We start from the raw sequence: 19,304 nt of genomic DNA on the forward strand, positions 1-19,304 counted from the left end.
AGTTTTTCCTAATTCAAGTAAGCACTGGACTTCGTGACCAGCGTAATCACTGCCTCTTTTACAAAGGAAATCTTTCATCCGTGTGGTAAGGATAAATGGATACTGGTCTCGTAGCCAATCAACTTCTGACTATTTTATCGTATGATTTGGATTATTTTATATATATATAAACACTAAAGCTAACAAAGGAATTATAATGCCTTTTTGTCCCGGAAAGCAAATGCCCTAATATACATGTTTGCCATCAAACATCGCAGAAAGTCGAGAGACCCGGCAGCCGGAGAATAAAAGGAAGAAGATCTCCACGCAAGCAGGTTTCCGTGATTGGGGAGGTTCTAATTCCTGTGGCGTGTCCGGTAAGTCGCAGGCTCCTGATGACCCTTCGCATTCAACGATATTTCTAATTAATGAAAAATCGCAGAACTGAAATGCGCCATCGAGCATACGAGAGAGAGAAAGAGAAAGAGAGAACAGCTTCCATACATAGCATAACGAACTGTTCTGTATTCCGTTCGGATTCTCCCACACCTCTTTCTCTCTTTTCGTGGATTGGGGTTGGGGGGAGGGGAAGGGGAGGTGTTGTCATGTTGGTAGAGCTCTCTCTCTCTCTCTCTCTCTCGTAAATCATTCAGGCTAAGTTTTATTACATCTCGGTGAGATATTTAATTTTGAATGTACCCATTAATTTTTTTAGTCTTTTTAATGATTATTTAATTCGTTTCCTTTTTTCATTATTTATCAGGGACTAGACTTTTTATATTATTAAGTAATGCGGAAAGTTAGGCTGGTTTCTATAGACAAAATTTCATGAAGGGAATGGTTATTAAAAGCATGCATAAAGTCTCGTCTCGTTTGGTTTAGTGAAGAGCACATTAATCCATACTATATATATATATATATATATATATATATATATATATATATATATATATATATATATATATATATATGTTTATATTTATAAAGGGTTGCTCATTTTCGTGTCATTTACAGTATTTATTATTATTATTATTATTATTATTATTATTATTATTATTATTATTATTATTATTATTATTATTATTATTAGGAGTTAAGCTGAGAGGAGTATTATTAATACGAAAGAAGTTAGAGAGGATTTCGTAATCTTTGTAAATGCTCTGTTCTTTTACTGGAATGGCCGAGAGAGAGAGAGAGAGAGAGAGAGAGAGAGAGAGAGAGAGAGAGAGAGAGAGAGAGAGAGAGAGAGAGAGAGAGAGAGAAAGCATTACTTCCTGACCTATATTGGATAACTGCTGGGCTATCTATCTGTCTTCCCGTGCGAGGGAAACGCGATACTGATCGATAATATGTCAATAGTAATCTTTGTAATACTGATTCTAGATTATTTCCGTGTCCTTTGCTTCTCCTTTACTTATTGGTATCGATAGAGTACCACCAGCGAAGAGGACAAGAGTAGATTCAGCTATTATCTATTCCCTGTAGTGGGGCGCCGGTTAGTACCGTCATGTGGTGCGCTGTAGACATTGCTTTAGATTCTTTGCAGCCTCCCTTCGGCCCCAAGCTTCAATCCTATTATTCCTTTTATTCTATCTCCTTTCATATTTTCTCTCTTCCATCTTATTTCCACCCTCTAATAACAACTGATTCATATTGCAACTGCTTTGAGGTTTTCCTCCTGTTACACCTTTCAAACCTTCGTACTGTCAATTTCCGTTATAGCGCTGAATGACATAGGTCTAGCGCGTGGCTTTTGGCCTAAATTCTATAGTCAGGTCAATTCAATTACCGTCTTCTGCGTAAGTACTCGACAAGCACGTTCTGTTCCTTTCCGCAGAGAATTACACCGAAAAAGTAAGTAGAAGTGCAGGTAAAAATAGCACTGCTCTGGTAAGCGCATGCGGTATGAACGCAGCCCACCCGAGACCTTGTCTAGGCCGAGAGGTCCCTCCCGCGTTACATGTTTTGGGGATTTTCGTGATTTCGGACCTCTGACTGACACTCGCCACTTACTACAGCGCTCATACTTTCCTGCGTACATTGAGGTGTTTTTAGTAAGTAAGTTTCATTTTAGGAGTGGTGTGTATAGAGTGGCTTCATAAAAATATTTAGATCATGGAACCAACGGACGAGAAATGACGTAAAAAGATTGATAATTTTCTGAAATCCAGGAATTTGGACGACGACTGACCACATCTGGAAAGCTGAAGCATCCAATTTGTATTACAAGGCAAGGATTTTGTTGATGGAATTCGATGTATTCTTCTAGAAATATTTCAGTACAGCGACGCCTCATCCACTGAAAGCTCTGAACAATTAGTCGACTGGAAAATGATCGAAAAATTATATTCTTCACAACTGACTCGAGAAACTGAATGAGCTCTTGAAGCTTTTGCGCAATGAATATTGCTGGGATAGAATGATTTAAATCGAGTAAGTTTAAACGAGAGAAAATAAAAATCGCCATAACTCGGCGTTTTTAAGAACTAAACTGCGTTTTCCAGTCAGTCACTTGTTCAAGGAAATTATGAGTATCACGGTAGCTGGGATGCAAAAATGAGTGAAAACACGGCTGCATCTTAACCTAATGTGGGGTGCTGTATCCCTAATCAGTTGTAGGGGGCTCATGCATCACAGGGCACTTCGTCCCGAACTTGCCACAGGGGCCTTGTATCACAGGGTGCTGTCGTCTCCCTAACTTGTCACTCACGAGGAACCATGTGTAACTGTGGGCTGTCACCAAGGACTATGTATCAGAGGGTGCTGTATCACTAATCAGTTACAGGGGGCCATGTATTACAGTGTTGTATCCTTGATCGGTTACAGGGGGCCATGCATTACAGTGTTGTATCACTGATCAGTTGCAGGGGGCCATGTATTACAGTGTTGTATCCTTGATCGGTTACAGGGGGCCATGCGTTACAGTGTTGTATCGCTGCTCAGTTACAGGGTGCCATGTATTACAAGGGGTTGTATCCCTAATCTGTTACAGGGGGCCATTTATCACAGTGCTGTATCCCTGATCAGTTACAAGGGCCATGTATTAGCGTTGTATCCCTGATCAGTTACAGGGCCATGCATTACAGGGTGTTGTATCCCTAATCAGTTACAGAGGCCATGTATCACGGGATGCTGTGTCCTCCGTAACTTGTCACAAGGGGTTAGGATAACAGGAAGCAGCTGTATTGAAGAAAAAGAGAAAAATCTTTCACCAGGTTGCTCTTTAAGGAAACTTCAATCAGTATTTGCTTTTGTGGTTGCAAAGACACTTCGCAGTAAGAAGTACGATTTAAAACTCTAAAAGTTGTATATGATGGTCGATCCATAATGTGAAATTTTAAGATTCATGCTCGTAAGTATACTGAGAAACTTTTTGTAATGGGTTTGAAAATATTTGGGGGTCAGTGCTATGGTAAATATCCATCAAAATACAAACAATACAACAATCAATTTGCTCCAAAGTTTGGAAGACAATGTCTGTTCAGTCGTAGTCGGGAACCTTCAATTCCTACAAAGAACTGAGTGAAGTTATGGTATTTTGCATAGAAGCAATCAAATAAAAGAGTGCCCCTTTCTTTCTTTCTTCTCTAGGGCTGCTGGATTGAGTAATGGCTTCTGTACAGCAGGAGGAATTGTCACCCGACCATTCCGAACATTCACTGAATTCTGACAATGCCTCCTCGTTTATCGGAATCAAGACTGGGTGTGGCAAGTAAGTTGGAGAAAGTCAGTCCAGTTTCGTCTAAGTTTATATGAGAGCACAAGTTGTGTCACAGCAAGAGACTATTATTTGTGGGTGTTTTTTTCCTCTAGACTCAGTAGGCTAATATCAACGAAGACTTCCATGGTCATGAAAAAAAATGAGTTTTTTGTGTAAAGAGCGACTTTTCAACAAAATTCCATCAGATTAAACCGTTTTACTAGATAACTCTGCCTTCAGCAGGAAAGTGTGAGGTGTTCTCCAAGTTCTAACTGATCCATATATTCATCACCTCTGTTTTTTCTTCATCTTACTGTCTTTTTCACTGTCTTAAGCGCTGAATGGCCGGAAGTGCCCCCAGAGCTTGACTTGAAAGCCTAAATTTCATAAAAAATCATTCAGTCAATCAATCTTTTCAAGCAGGAATCGTAGAAAATCTTCGTCCTATCTTTATGGTAAAACAGCATTTCTCTTTCACCCAAAGCCTCAACATCCGGACGAGGAAGGGACGAAATCTCCACTTCCTCCAGATGGTCATCTTGCCCCTGGTCCCCATAGCAGCGCTCATCATTCAAAACTGCATTACCATGGAGAACGTCATTCGCTACCAGGCAGAAATCACCAAAGTTAACGAAGGGGTAATTGTTATGATATACTCTGTTCGTGAGCTGAATGATAGGATTGGATGGTGATGCGTTTGCAAAAGATGTTAATGATTTTGAAATGGAGAATCGTACTGTCAGTAATTGTTTTTCTAGAAGTGGCAATGTTCACGTTTAAATCAGAAATGCTGATTTCTAAGTAAACAACAGAAATGCTAGTTTTTATTGTTTATACATGGAACATTCTGGTACTGATTTGTATTTGCTCTTACCAAACAATGTCACCATGAAGCTATTTAACATTTAGATGAAAATCTCCATCGAATATTTCAGGTCCTGCTCACTGTAAACTTAGGACGTCTTGTGGCTGGCATCCAGAGAGAACGTCTGGCAGTGGCGTATTATTTCTTCACAAACAGATCACTTCACAGGTTAGTTCTCCATAAATTGTTGCGTCAGTATTATAGTAGCAACAGATAAACATAAAAAAGACTCACCTTTAATGCCATCTGACAAAAAAACTTACTACTTTTACTGCCATATGTACCAGTCCTTTAGAAAATGCCTTAGAAGACGAGACTGGTCAGGTGTGTTTGCGCGTGTGAGTATGTACTGTAGCCTAACATGTGTGTGTGTAAGTTTAGAAAACGAATGATTGCTAAATGAAGCGAGCAAAGTAAAGAGCCAAAACATTATACACCCTACAAACACCATGCCCCCTCCCTTCAAACGAAATGCCCTATCGTTTTTTGCTCTCTTCCAGGTCCAACCTCACTCAGTTCTACGCCGACACGAACCACTACATCACAAAGCTGACCACTTGGCCCTAAAATCAGCAAAGACGAATCGGATTTGTTCCTGTCCCCGCAGCATTTTCAAATACGCCTGAATGACTTCAGGTACGTCTAATTCTGCGCTGTTTTCAGCGCCATCTGACTGGACTGGCGCTTGGTTTTGCGACTGAACTTGTTCATCCATTTCTCAGCTTAATTTGAATAGCTTACAGCTAGTTTGCCAATTATTGGATGCCGCGGGTTCGCGTCTCCCCCAGGGACGACGAAAAATCACTGGCTCTGTATCATGATCAGTTACTGCTGCAGTGTTGGGGGCGTCTGCTGCGGTGGGAGGTTGAAACCAACATTTTTTGGAAGCTTGAATTTCATGTCAGTGGCCCCCTTTTGGTGTGTTTGTTCCATGTGAATAGGTTTCATCAACTGAAATAATAATAAATAATAGTTAGTGCATTGTATACTACTATATATGCAGGGCGTCGTGATATTTTAATTTATTGCCAATATGCTTAATTAATTACATGTGTTTCATCATCTATATTGAATGGGAGCATTTCAGCAAAACACATTAAGATTTACACAAATTGCCTAATAAAATATAAGAATAGAGATGGTACTGGAGATAAGTTAAAGTCCTCCTGGGTCTCTTGAGGCTCACAGGGCAGGCGCTGATCTCCTGTTTCTTAGGCCGACAGCCAGTAGGGGGGACAGGTCAATCTAAGAAAAATTAGAAGTATTGAGGACAGATACACACACAGGGATGGTTATCAAAATAGACTGAAATTGCATATGATTATACACTAGTCAAATATGATCTGCACTGCTGTAGGAATATGAATGGTGGTATGACAACGAAACGATATATAAGAGATTTTGTATGTTTGCGAATAAAGCTTTGAGGAGAATATTAGCAGCCAGAATGCAGGAAAAAGTGAGACGTGATACCACTCTGGATAAAATAGTGATAACGTTCGTTGGGCTCCCATGAGTACACGAAGAGCTGGAAGACCCAGGCTGGAGAGGAATGGGTGGAGATCTATGGAAAATGGAGCTTAGTAATGACAGGTGCAATTTCACAAGGGGTTCTTGCGTTGCAGTGTTGGGGACGGTGATGATGACGATGATGGTGGTGATGAGAGAGAGAGAGAGTTGCAAATGGGTAGAAGGCAGAAGAAAAATTAAAGATAACAAAAGGATTAAAGATGTCGAAGTGTTAGAAAAAAGTGGAGAGTGCTGATTTCATAGAGACTGGGGCAGTAGCGTAGCAGGGCAGACTATAGGCTACTTAATGTGCTTGTGTTTATTGCAGAGCCCCTTCGGCCCCTAGCTGCAACCCCTTTCGTTCCTTTTACTGTACCTCCACTCATATTATCTTTCTTCCATCTAGCTACCCACCCTCTCCTAACAATTATTTCAAGGTGCAACAGCGAGGTTTTCCTCCTGTTACACCTTTCAAACCTACCTACTCTAAATTCCCTCTCCAGCGCTGAATGACTTCATAGGTCCCAGTGCTTGGCCTAAACTCTGTATTCCATTCCATTCTTTCACAACATGACATAAAACTGTAAAGAATTAAACGCTGATAGAATCATTTCCATCCCTCAAGATCGCAGATCGACTCGACGGAAATGCTCATTTCGAGGAAGATGGATTTCTACGGCGACATCACGACGCCTCTCATCCGCCAGCTCATCATCTACACGAGCACGACCAGTTCTCCCAGCCTGTGGCAGTCTGTATTCCTTGCGGAGTCGTGGGTTTGGTCTTTGCACTTGTGGAGTAGAATTGCACTTCTTTTTTTTTTTTTTTATGTTGGTGCGTGTGTGTGTGTGTGTGTGTGTGTGTGTGTGTGTATGTGATCACGACGAGTGGTTTCAGTTGTCTACTCATTTTCTCTTTTTTTGTATGTTTGTATATTAGACAGTTTCTGAATCGCGTTGTTGATGGACTCTCTCTCTCTCTCTCTCTCTCTCTCTCTCTCTCTCTCTCTTTATCAAAGTCTCTCATGTACTCACACACATGCTCTTTCCGTTGTTTTGACTTTTTAGGGAACTGACCAATATATATACATGTGTGTGTGCGAGAATGAATGTATGTATGTTTGTGGATTTGTACGAGAGAGAGAGAGAGAGAGAGAGAGAGAGAGAGAGAGAGAGAGAGAGAGAGAGAACTAGATAAGAGACAAAAATCCTTGTCAAATGATCTTCATCCTCGTATATCCCCAGGTTGGTCGAATCGTACAAGAGTATCATCCAGGCCATCGAAAGCTTGGGTCGAACGGTGACCATCGGAGTGAACTACTACGGGCGGGGACACCTGAACAAGAGGAATCTCTACCAATACGTCAAGTTGTGGGCCATTGGATTCTCAGGCATTGAGGTAAAAAGTTGTTTGACGGAGTAACCCTATCATCATTATGATTCCTTTTATCTTATTTATTATCACAGTGATTTATCACGGTGTTTATTATCTTGGTTGGAAAGCATAGCACTACTATTTTTTGGCTGAAGTTTTATGAGTCTGCAGAATGAATGCTTTGCTTATCTCTGTTCAGATTTAAACGGCACTTGCTAGTCTAGTTTAAGGAATTTAAATATGTCTTCACATGCTAAAAGTAAAAGGACTTGAAGCTTTTTAAGGCAATATAATTGACGAAGGACTTTTTTACACTGTTATTTTCTCGAAATATGGAAATCTTCTGATATAAACTACTCTGTATGCATATTTGAACTGCATTACGGTAATTACTATGGTTCAGGGAACTTAACGCTCATCAGGTTTGCATTGAATTAGATTTTTCTTTAATTGGTATATGTGTAGTTATACTGTACTTTATCATCATATGTTCTAAAGAGAAAAACGAAAAAAAAGGTGTCAGATTGATGAGTTGAAGTTAGCTAATAAAATGTGTGATGAATTGCCTTTCCAGGGACTTGTAGTTCATAGCTATTTATTTCAGAAATTCCGGTCAGACAAATTAACCAATTGTTTTTAAACTTATGGGTACTAACTACTACTACTACTACTACTACTACTACTACTACTACTACTACTACTACTAATAATAATAATAATAATAATAATAATAATAAATAATACTCGGTATAAGGAGGACATCAGTTTCTATGTAGTTTCATCCTACAAAGGCTTCTCTTTCTGGTCTACCCAGGTGTTCTTTCGTAAACTTGGAAGAATGTCATCTTGAAAATAAATACGATACCCAACTATTCTGTAGATCCATTTCCCATCATCTGATCACGCATGCTTATTTGGACTCGTCATACTTTTCAGTTTGGAAATAAGGAAATCATATTAATCGAAAACGACAGGAAGATGTTGAACAATAAATCATTTGAGAATGATTCAATAATACTATAGAATAACGTCATATTTTTCGCGCTGTTTCTCCCACAGGCATCGATGGCGTTTTCCAAGGACAGCAGAATATTCATGCAAGACATCCAAAACAAAACGTACATGGCAAAGGTATGTAATATAATGCTGGATACAAAATAAATGTAGATTCTGAAATATCAGAGAACGGATACTAGCGGTTGAATTGCTTAATACTCCCTCGTCCTTCCTCCAGATTTAGTTCTGCGATCCGTGAGATTGGCAGCCAAGTAATCTTATCTAGTTCACGCACAAAGGCAGCAATAAAAGATGGTCTTGAGCAGATAGATAGGAAAGACTTTGATATAGAGAATGCGATTGGCTAACTGCCTCATAATGAAGCTAATAAGAGTCGTGGGAAACAGAGCGGGAAGAGGTTTCCAAAGACTGACCTTGGGGGAACAAAACAGTCACTGAAGCGGGTAACCTGACTCCCACAGATATGGAAGTAATCCAGCGTCATTATTAGTTTCTCGCTGAAAGTATTCTTTCAGTGTAAGGATACGTTTGCCTTCATTTTATTCAAATAAAATAAGATTTTCTTTGTATTTAATGTAAGTATAGAATTCATCTTAAAAAACTTGAGAATACTCATGTACAGTATTCTGTAGGTGTTTAATTTTGACCTTGACAATCCTTTATCGAGAGTTTGGTAGTTACCTTATTAGGTGAAGCGAATTATGGATTTAAACGAATGTGTGAGTGTGTGTGTGTGTTCGTGTGCTTGTGTTTAGCATGCATTGAGCATATTCATTTCTAGCTAAAGTTTATTTTCCACGCTTTCGAATAATCAAGATCCAAACCTGGAACCGTCAAATTCGTCAAAATCTAGTCGTCAACGGGAGTGCGGAAACCACCCAAGACTACGTGGAATCGATGGGCGACTTTCTGAATGAGATGAGGGAGGTCCAAATGAACTTACGCAAGGAGATCAGGTAAGAAGAAGAAGAAGAGAGAGAGTGGCTTTAGTAGTTTATATTACTACTCAGAGACTGACATTTGTCGTATGGGATATATTCGTTGCTTTTAAAACAGGTACCAGCCCTCGGGCTGGGGTGTTAAACAGTGGGCCTAGCGACTCACTGGCCACGTAATGGGACTTCTCCCCACAGAGCTGTCGGCCTAAGAAAGCGGAGTTCAGCTCCAGTCCTATGAGTCTTGCGGGCCCCAGGAGAACTTTTAACTTTTTAACTTTATATCAGAGTACGTGCATTGTATTTATTAGCTACCCCGACTTCATCATATCCACTCTTTATAGCTTTACATTAAGTGATTTAGACCCTGCTTTTGGGAGTTGACGAACTTGAATCAACTGTTATTATACCCCTATTTTTTCTTGTCGACCCCAAACGATTCAACTCTTCGATTTAACGTGTTTTTTCACAGCTCTGCAATGCATTGCTCACATAGGTCAAGAATGCACTTTAGCTAGTTTGGTTTTCCTGCATGTGAATAATAATAATAATAATAATAATAATAATAATAATAATAATAATAATAATAATAATAATAATAATAATAACAGGCCCAAATGATAAGGTGGTTATAGTGTGCATTATGCATATATTTATGCATGTATGTATATGAATGTATGTATGTATGTATGTATATAAACGTGCGTATGTATGCATGGTTGATGGCACCTTTGAACCCAAGAGCCATAAGGCACAGCCGACTTCCAGTTGATGAAAAGTTACCGAAATCTCTGAAATTTTTAATACTATCCAAACAGAAGAAAGCGAAATCACTTCCCAGCCTGCTGTAAGGAGTCGATCACAATTAACGCTGTATCCTAATGATCAAAATCTCACTTCCTTTGTTCCAGAACAACGGTGAAGGAACAGTTGCAAATGGCGGACAGCGAGGAAGCCGTGAGCATTGCCGTCTTGGTACTCGTGCTGTCGATATCTCCCATCATAATCCTTCTGGTCAGAAAAGCCACTCACATGGTGGAGGTAAGAGACATGGGGGGTCTTTTATATCCTTCTTTTATTGTAATTAATAATGGATGCTCATTTCCTAGCCCAGACCCGGAGAAAACGATGAAGATTGATAAATATAAAAAAAGAAACGCGGGGCTTTGCTGCGCGGGAAGACAGGTTAGACGGGTGAAACAAAACAACTGAGTACAATCTCTGACACTTTGATATGCAAAATTATTGATATTATATATGTAATCTGTGAATATCTTTACGTGTAGACCAGTAAGGTAACAATATAACTCTAACAGTAGTTTTTTTTTTGTCTGATAACGTTTTATTTATTTCACGAATATTCTCAGACTTAGACCGCAAATGCATCACATTTTCAATTTCATAGGCTAATATTAAGGTATTTAAAAGTAACATCATTATAATGATACGTATCTGTACAGATTTTAATATTGCCTCGATAAATAATCCCATACAAAAGTTCATTTACGTAGTATGTCTATTAATCTCATAGTTTCCTCTTTCCAGATACGTAATATGTCTCTTAATCTCATAATTTCCTCTTTCCAGATACGTAATATATCTGTTAATCTCATAATTTCCTCTTTCCAGATACGTAATGTCTGTTAATCACATAATTTCCTCTTTCCAGATACGTAATGTCTGTTAATGTCACAATTTCCTCTTTCCAGATACGTAATATGTCTGTTAATCTCATAGTTTCCTCTCTCCAGATTTTCTCAGACACTTTGGCCACGAAAATGTCTCAACTGAAGGTCGAGAAAAAACGCAGCGACAAACTCCTTTACCAGATGCTTCCCGTCGTGGTCGCCAAACAGCTGAAGCAGAAAAAGCAGGTGAGAATGAGACGTTCTTTTAGGTTTTCATCTGTTATTATATTCAAGAATTTTCATATGAAATACTAGTCATGAACGCTTAAACGTGAACAGATGAAGAAGTAGGCCTACTATTGACTGTATATGGTGACAAATAACAATAAGTAAAATATGAGAGATCAAAGCTAAGCCAGATTATGAGTCTAGTCCTCTGTCTCTCTTTCCACGGTTCATTGTGGGCATTACTTAAAGGTACTGTGCAGCGTCCCTTCGGCCCCTAGCTGCAACCCTTTTCGTTCCTGTTACTGTACCTCCGTTCATATTCTCTGTCTTCCATCTTACTTGCCACCCTGTCCTAACAATTGATTCATAGTGCAACTGCTTTGAGGTTTTCCTCCTGTTACCTCATAGGTCCCAGTGCTTGGCCTTTGGCCTAAATTCTGTATTCTTCTTCTTCGTCTTCTCTTTCCAGGTACCCGCCGAGAGCTTCGAGAGCGCCACCGTCTACTTCAGCGACATTGTGGGTTTTGAGGAACTGTGTGCTGACAGTTCTCCGCTCCAGGTAAGCTTAAGCTCCTGGAATTCGCAAGTTTTCCTTTTGCAGATATTAAATTGAAAGCAGTTTTTTTTTTTTTTTGAGGTTTATCATACTGTTTTTGCCCCAAACAGGTAAATGCAGGATATCGGAGACAGTTCTGCTCTAAAATGGAAGACTGCTGTATCGGCAAAAATACAGAACTGAGAAAAATGGCAGACACTCCCTTGCCTACTACTGATTTTGTAGATACTGCAAATGGGACCCCCCTAAATAATGCATTGAAGAATCATTCTGAAGCTGCAGTAATTTGTGCATTAGTGTTTCACGAGCCCAGTAGGTGTCATATCTCAATTTTAAAAATTTTCCATTTTAGGGGAGTTCTCGACAAAGGGTTTTGAATCCGTTCCACTTTGCGTGATAATTAAATTGTCGACTTTAATTGCTCATTTAATTTGGTATTAAATTGAAAACTAACTGATAGTAATACTCTTATTTACTGGTAAGTTTAAGCCTCTGATATTAGCAGTCCTCTTTTTACAGGAAGTTTAGATTAATGACGTTAAAGTACAGATTTATCTTGGAAAATAACATTAAAACTGTGCTTTCTGGTGTGGGTTTGAATTAGTAAGCTACATTGTACATATTTCTTTTCTACATATCGCTAGGAGGGTCGAGCCTTCCTGTTCTCAGCGAGCTTCTGGGAGTGAGATCGCTAGCCCATTGCCCCCTTTCTTGAACGCAAAGCAGTTACCCGTCCACGGCCTGGTCGGCTGGTGGGTTCCAGCCTGGATCGATCCCAGGACTTTGCAAATTAGAACCAAGTTGTCTACTATCCAATAACGTACACACACACACACACACACACACACATATATATATATATATATATATATATATACACATACATACAAATAACCTATGCCTTTTATTTATATATTCATAACGTTCCATATGTGATTGTTGTGTACACACACATATATATTATACATATATATATACATATATATATATATATATATATATATATATATATATATATATATATATATATATATATATATATATATACACATTCAGTAGCTTATACTAATGAAACTCAGCTTTTGACTCATAATTCTTTTTTCATTCAAAAAATGTAAGAGACAAGTCATTATCTCTAAGATAACGTGCCTGATAACACATTGCCCCTAAGAAAGAGTGAAATTCAGTTTATGGTAGGAGACAAGAACAGGAAACCGGTGACAAAAAATGATTTCCATGAAAAGCGATACGCCGCAGATTAGGCCTACACAGTTCAGCTGTTCTTCCTTTCCCTGTATAGCCAAGCTTTGGAATCCCCTTCTTGCTTCTGTTTTTTCAGACTAATAAACTTTCTTCTTTATGAGGCAGACTTATCTCTTCCTTTATGGTGGAATTGCATCCATCTTCATTTTTCTCTTTATCTCTTCAGGCCTGTGGAATTTCTTTTGCGTCGCACTGGCCTTGGTAATTGAAAGAGTAATGATTTAATCAAACCCAATGGTACTATAGCATTATCTTCACTATCTTCAGTTTAATCATTGCAATAAACTTGGATAGTTTACCAATTATATCTTGTTATCTTGACCTCTTCTAACTCTGCCACTCTCCCCAGTGGCTCTTGAGCCTTCTGTACAGTCCCTGTAATCAATAGACTAACTTTTTATTTATAAGAGGGACACAAACCTTGCCCTTATCCGACCTCTTGTGTAAGGGTTCTTGACCAGTAATGGTCTCGTTTTTGTCATTTATTATTTTAGATTCATTATTGATTTATTTGTTTTGATTCTTTGCAGATCGTATCACTTCTCAACATGCAGTACAGGGTATTCGACGCGAAGCTGGAGCGATACGACGTCTACAAGGTGGAAACCATCGGGGACGCCTACATGGTAGTTTCTGGTCTGCCCAAGAGGAATGGTAAGAGTGGAAGTAGCTCTCTCTCTCTCTCTCTCTCTCTCTCTCTCTCTCTCTCTCTCTCGGGACCAGGAAGGAAAGATCTTTCCCCAGAACTCAAGGCTGTGAGTCACTGCTGTTGGTGAAGAAGGAGAGAGAAGATGGGACGAAAGAAAAAATGATTTAAAAGATCGGTGTTTTTACCTATCATTATTGAAGAAGATTACGGCCTCGCCAAGATAATTCTTATCTCCCTCCGGTTGATAATCTCTTCGATAAGGAAAAACCGACGATAATTGAACATTTGAACGGGTTTGCTCCAGTGATATCATAGAACCAGGGTTATCAACCTAAAGAAGCATAATCTTCGCAACTTCTGGTATACAGTAATGACAAAAATTTACTAATAAGCGGAGTAATAGTTATGTAAGAAAACATGCTGAATGATTTAGGTAAAGGAATTATTTACGTGTGAGATATTTTTCCCCTTTTTAAAATGAGATTTGTAACCCATTTGTTTCTGTGACCCAACAAAATGGAAAATACGTCAGTGCACCTCATGCGGTGCACTGTAGGCATTACTTAAGGTTCTTTGCAGCGTTCCTTCGGCCCCTAGCTGCAACCCTTTTCGTTCCTTTTACTGTACCTCCTTTCATATTCTTGTTTTCTTAGTTTTCTGAAAAGAAAACTATTGTGCCGGCTTTGTCTGTTCGTCCCTACTTTTTTCTGTCCGCACTCTTTCTCTCCGCCCTCAGATCTTAAAAACTACTGGGGCTAGAGGGCTGCAAAGTTGGTATGTTGATCATCCACCCTCCAATCATCAAACACACCAAATTGCAGCCCTCTAGCCTCAGTAGTTTTGATTTTATTTAAGGTTAAAGTTAGCCATAATCGTGCCTCTGGCAAAGATATAGGCCATGCCACCACCGGGCCGCGGTTAAAGTTTCATGGGCCGCGGCTCATACAGCATTATACCGAGACCACCGAAAGATAGATCTATTGTCGGTGGCCTTGATTATACGATGTACAGAAAACTCGATTCCGCCGAATAAAACTTCGGCGCATTTTTTACTTTTTTATATATTGTATATATATATTACTAAAAGGACCTCATTCAAACTGGATGGTATCTAATGGAGTATTTATTTATCCAGTTTGAATGAGGTCCTTTTAGTAATTCTACTAATGCACAGAACAATTATGTATGTGATGAAGTTAATATATATATATATATATATATATATATATATATATATATATATATATATATATATATATATATATATATATATATATTATATATATATATATTGCAGAGATAGCCCAGGATTTCTTTTTATCGTGCGCCGTGGAAAGCACTCATTCGTCTTCTCTATTTATTTTGCAGGACAAAAGCACGCTTCGGAGATAGCCTGCCTGGCGTTGGATCTCCGTCATGCGGTGCAAAGTATCGGTATTCCGCACAAAGCAGGACAGTGGTTGCAGGTAAGGGGATACTTTCTATTTATGCACGCGCGGTGCACTGTAGGCTTTTACTTGTGGTTCTTCGCAGCGTCCCTTCGGCCCCTAGCTGCAGCCCCTTTCATTCCTTTTACTGCACCTCCGTTCATATTCCTTCTTCTTCCATATAGCTATCCACCTTCTCTTAACAATTGTTTCGTAGTGCAACTGCTTTGAGGTTATCCTCCTGTTACACCTTTCAAATCTTTCTACTCTCAATTTCCCTTTCAGCGCTGAATGACCTCATAGGTCCAAGCGCTTGGCCTTTGGCCTAAGTTCTGTATTCCAGTCCATTCCAGTAAGAATGACTCAGAGAAGGGCTGGGAGATGAAAGAGGCAGGACTAAATGACATTAGAGTAGAGGAGGTTAGGATTAATTTGAGGATGCTTGTGGAAGTTACTGGGCAATTGAAAAATGCCCGTTTCTTCAAATACCCCCTTTAACACATTTCCCACCCACCTCAGATTCGTGCTGGCATCAACACCGGGCCAGTTGTGGCAGGGGTCGTGGGCACCAAGATGCCCAGGTACTGTCTCTTTGGCGACACAGTCAACACAGCATCCCGGATGGAGACTACATGTGAAGGTAGATTATATAGCCAGAGATGATTAGTTTCCTAAACTTTGTTGGTTTCCTTTTAAAGTTTGGGGTTAGTTGACGATGCTAGCCTTTTCCAGATCTCATTATTCCACGGCAAGGTTTTTATTATAGATTAAGTTTCTATAATGGAAAAAATATTATACAAATTAAAAGTTAATTTACTTTAATACATTCAAACATTGAAAGCAGTCAAACAGAAATTTCTTTCAGTTTTCTTCTGAAGATGGAAAGAGAAACCCACAAGATTCCTGTGTATAAACTTGTTTACTTGTAAATATTTGCATATTACTTGAATCTCGAGTACTTTCAGGTACTAACTGTGACCCTTCACATCTCTTGAAAAAGGGTCACAGTTAGCACCTGAAAGTACTCGAGATTCAAATAATATGTAAATATTTACAAGTAAACAAGTTATACACAGGAATGACCCTTCACAACTCTTGAAAAAGGGTCACAGTTACGACCTGACAGTACTCGAGATTCAAGTAATATGTAAATATTTACAAGTAAACAAGTTATACACAAGAATCTCCCACAGTTAGGACCTGACAGTACTCGAGATTCAAGTAATATGTAAATATTTACAAGTAAAGTTATACACAGGAATCTTGTGGGTTCCTCTTTCCATTAAAAGTAATGCGAACCAACCAATCGGATATTGATCCATTTCGATTCTTCTTCTTCTTTCAACAGCCATGAGGATTCAAATCTCTCTCAGTACCAGAATGGCTCTTCTCGCTGCTGGCGGATTCATAATGGATTTCAGAGGATACATCGAAGTCAAGGTAAAGGCAAACGAACTATGGAAAGTTTTCTTTTATTCCCGTTAAATGGGAACTTATATTTTTATTCAATAAATGTTTATACTTTTTTATCTCCTCCAAATGGAGTTAGGTCGAAAGACAGATGTATGGGGAAGTCCTCATTTTGCAGGGATAACGCTTATATGGGCGTGACCCTTTAGATAGGCACACACTTCATTCATTTTCTCAAATGTTTCAAGGTTTTAACCAGAAAGCATAACTAAAAATATAAAGAAGTCGAGGAATTAGACAATCCATTGTGGCCACAGGTTTTAATTTTATAAAGAAGTTGCCAGTGACCTTATATATTCTTCCCTCACAACACAGGGCAAAGGCGAAATGGCCACCTACTGGCTGGAGGGCAGAGATGGACTCCAGCTACAAGACCCTACCCTGGAAGATATCGGAGCCGACGCAGGCGACAGCGCAAATAACCCAGCGTTCATGCACATGGTGGACGAGCTGAACGACTCCCCAGAGCTTAAAAACCCGGACAAGAGGAAGAAATGAGGACGTATGTTGTTCGAGCGTAGTCGGGGAATTGTAGATGACAAGGACGAGAGTAGACGTAGCACTGCAGGCGAAAGCAACGCCTCTGTACAGACGGCTGGAGTTGCAGAGGCTGCTCTGAAGGAAAAGATTTCACCAGATAGGACGATCAGGACCAAACGGCTATGGAAACGAAGCAAGAGTTGGAAGAAGCAGTCCAGAGATCGCAGCGTTTCCCCCGTCTTCACCAGAGCTGAAAGAATTCTCAAGAGGAGGAGGAAAATGAAACGCCAATTAAAGAGTTCATAAGCAAAGAACGAGATGTAGAGGGAGCAATATGGGTATTAGGCGTTTTAAGATTATTATCTTAGTGTATATTACATCCATATTGCCGAAATATAAATATGTATTGTGGCGAATAATAGTAAATGTCCATGCAATATAAACGACTTAAGTTTAAAAATGTAAATGTATCACATTAGTAGCATTAGCTTTTCTTGTTATGTAAGTTTAAGTACAAAATACCAATATCCAGGGAAAATAGCGTGCACTTATATTTATCAAAAAAAGATAAACTAAACAAAACACGAAAAACCTTTCTCTACCTTCGAAAGTATTTTGCTATTTTTTTTTTTTTAGGTTTTCGTGAGGGAAAGTGGTTTGTATGTGATACTATTTTAATTCTTGAAAATGAACACCAGGCTAATAGTTTTCTTCACTACCTAAATAGCAAAGAAGAAAATATAACATTTATTTTAGACAGGGAGGTGAATAATAAGATGCAATTTTTAAAATATTTTCATTGGCAAATCTGCGAGTTCATTCTCTGTTTACGGGAAACCCACTTTTTCAGGATTAGGTTTGAGTATTTTTCAGTCACCGTCCAAACATTTTCGAATTAAATGCAATTAATACCTTAATAATCTAAGGGCTTATAATTTATGCTCCGGTTTCACTGTGTTTCATGACGAGATGGAATTCTTGGTAAAAATTTTTGCAAACAATGGTTACCCAACCAATTTGGTCTTTAAACCTATTAGGCTATTTCGGGAAAATGTTTACAGTCCGAAAGTACCAGTTGTTATAATTACTAAACTAGTATTTTACTGCAAATTGCCTTATATTGTAAATCAATTAAGCAGCTTGAGATGAGTTGAAATACTGTTTTGATAGATTTTATCCAAAGATTACTTTTAAATTAATTTTTAGTAATGATTTTACAATAAAAGCCTACTACCTTTCAAAGATGAACTGCCTGATTTATTGCGTTCAGGCATTGTTTACTATTATAAATGCCCCAACTGCCAAGTGGGGTATTTGGGTAGTTCCATAAAGGCGCTCAAAACGAGATACCGCCAGGTTGCCGGGATCAGTGACAGGACAGGTAGAGACTTAACATCAAGGAGCGGTCTTCTTCCATCCGTGAACACTGCAGTAGATTCAGTCAGGGACGACTGAGTAGAAGGGATTTTAAAAGAGTAGATTCTTGTTCAAAATTGTCTGATTTAAGGATTTTAGAATCTATATATGTTCCACAAACTTAAGCCACAACTCAGCCAAGATCAGTCTTTCTTTCCGTTATCTAAAATCTAACTGATTTCCTATCCGCTCTCGCTTTCCAGTCCATTAGGCTAATTTATCTATTGCGTAATTTTTCTTTTCGTGTTTTTTTTTTTAACGTTTCTTAGTCCCGTGTTTTTTTTTGTCTTATTTGTCTCGTCTTGAGTTTGTTTTTTCTTGGTTTTATTGGCTATTGCAATTCACTGAATTGTATTGGTTTTAAGTCACTATGCTTTCTTTTCTGATTAGAGTTTTTTTATGGTAACGTAGTTTATAAAAATTATTCTCGAGTGTAACCTTTCTTTGATTTGTGTTTCACTAGTATAAGAATTTTTTATGTTTTGGTGTTTTACCTATATTTTAGGTCGAAAATGGTTTAGTGTGTTAAAGCCGAAACGTCCCAATGGAATAAAAATATTCGACCATAGCGCTTGTGTGGCTGTTCCTGATGAGGAGCAGATTCCCTAGGAATCAGTCTAGGAACTAATTTATTGGGAATAACATGCTTGGCCAGTAACTAAATAAAACGTGGCCTAATTTATAATTATTTTTTGTCTCTAGTTTGCTTTTTTTTTACATAGAATTTCTTCCTCTTTGTTCCCAAGAAATTACTCGTGTTTAAGAGTTTGGGACACCCTGACTTGAAAATGAGTGCTGTCTTTAGTAC

The 19,304-nt window shown here is 38.8% G+C and overlaps 1 protein-coding gene across 3 annotated transcripts; it reads left to right on the forward strand.

Moving 5' to 3' along the window:
- Positions 1-304: 304 nt before the first annotated feature.
- Positions 305-17,671, forward strand: LOC136846175 (atrial natriuretic peptide receptor 1-like). Of its 3 annotated transcripts, none has more exons than XM_067116990.1 (17): positions 305-356; positions 3,571-3,691; positions 4,164-4,317; positions 4,615-4,712; positions 5,045-5,180; positions 6,679-6,804; positions 7,298-7,451; positions 8,487-8,558; positions 9,261-9,400; positions 10,291-10,420; positions 11,131-11,253; positions 11,705-11,794; positions 13,585-13,708; positions 15,072-15,169; positions 15,650-15,770; positions 16,479-16,570; positions 16,916-17,671. In XM_067116990.1, exons 6-17 carry the CDS (start codon positions 6,701-6,703, stop codon positions 17,096-17,098), a joined length of 1,431 nt encoding a protein of 476 aa, XP_066973091.1. In that variant the 5' UTR covers positions 305-356; positions 3,571-3,691; positions 4,164-4,317; positions 4,615-4,712; positions 5,045-5,180; positions 6,679-6,700; the 3' UTR covers positions 17,099-17,671. The 3 variants fall into 3 exon arrangements, with proteins under 3 accessions (XP_066973091.1, XP_066973092.1, XP_066973093.1); XM_067116991.1 differs by lacking the exon at positions 305-356 and adding an exon at positions 1,878-2,037; XM_067116992.1 differs by lacking the exons at positions 305-356; positions 3,571-3,691; positions 4,164-4,317; ... (3 more) ...; positions 7,298-7,451; positions 8,487-8,558 and adding an exon at positions 8,829-8,960.
- Positions 17,672-19,304: the final 1,633 nt, after the last annotated feature.

This window comes from Macrobrachium rosenbergii, chromosome 14 (genome assembly GCF_040412425.1).
Source record: "Macrobrachium rosenbergii isolate ZJJX-2024 chromosome 14, ASM4041242v1, whole genome shotgun sequence".
Taxonomy (NCBI): Eukaryota; Metazoa; Arthropoda; class Malacostraca; order Decapoda; family Palaemonidae; genus Macrobrachium; species Macrobrachium rosenbergii.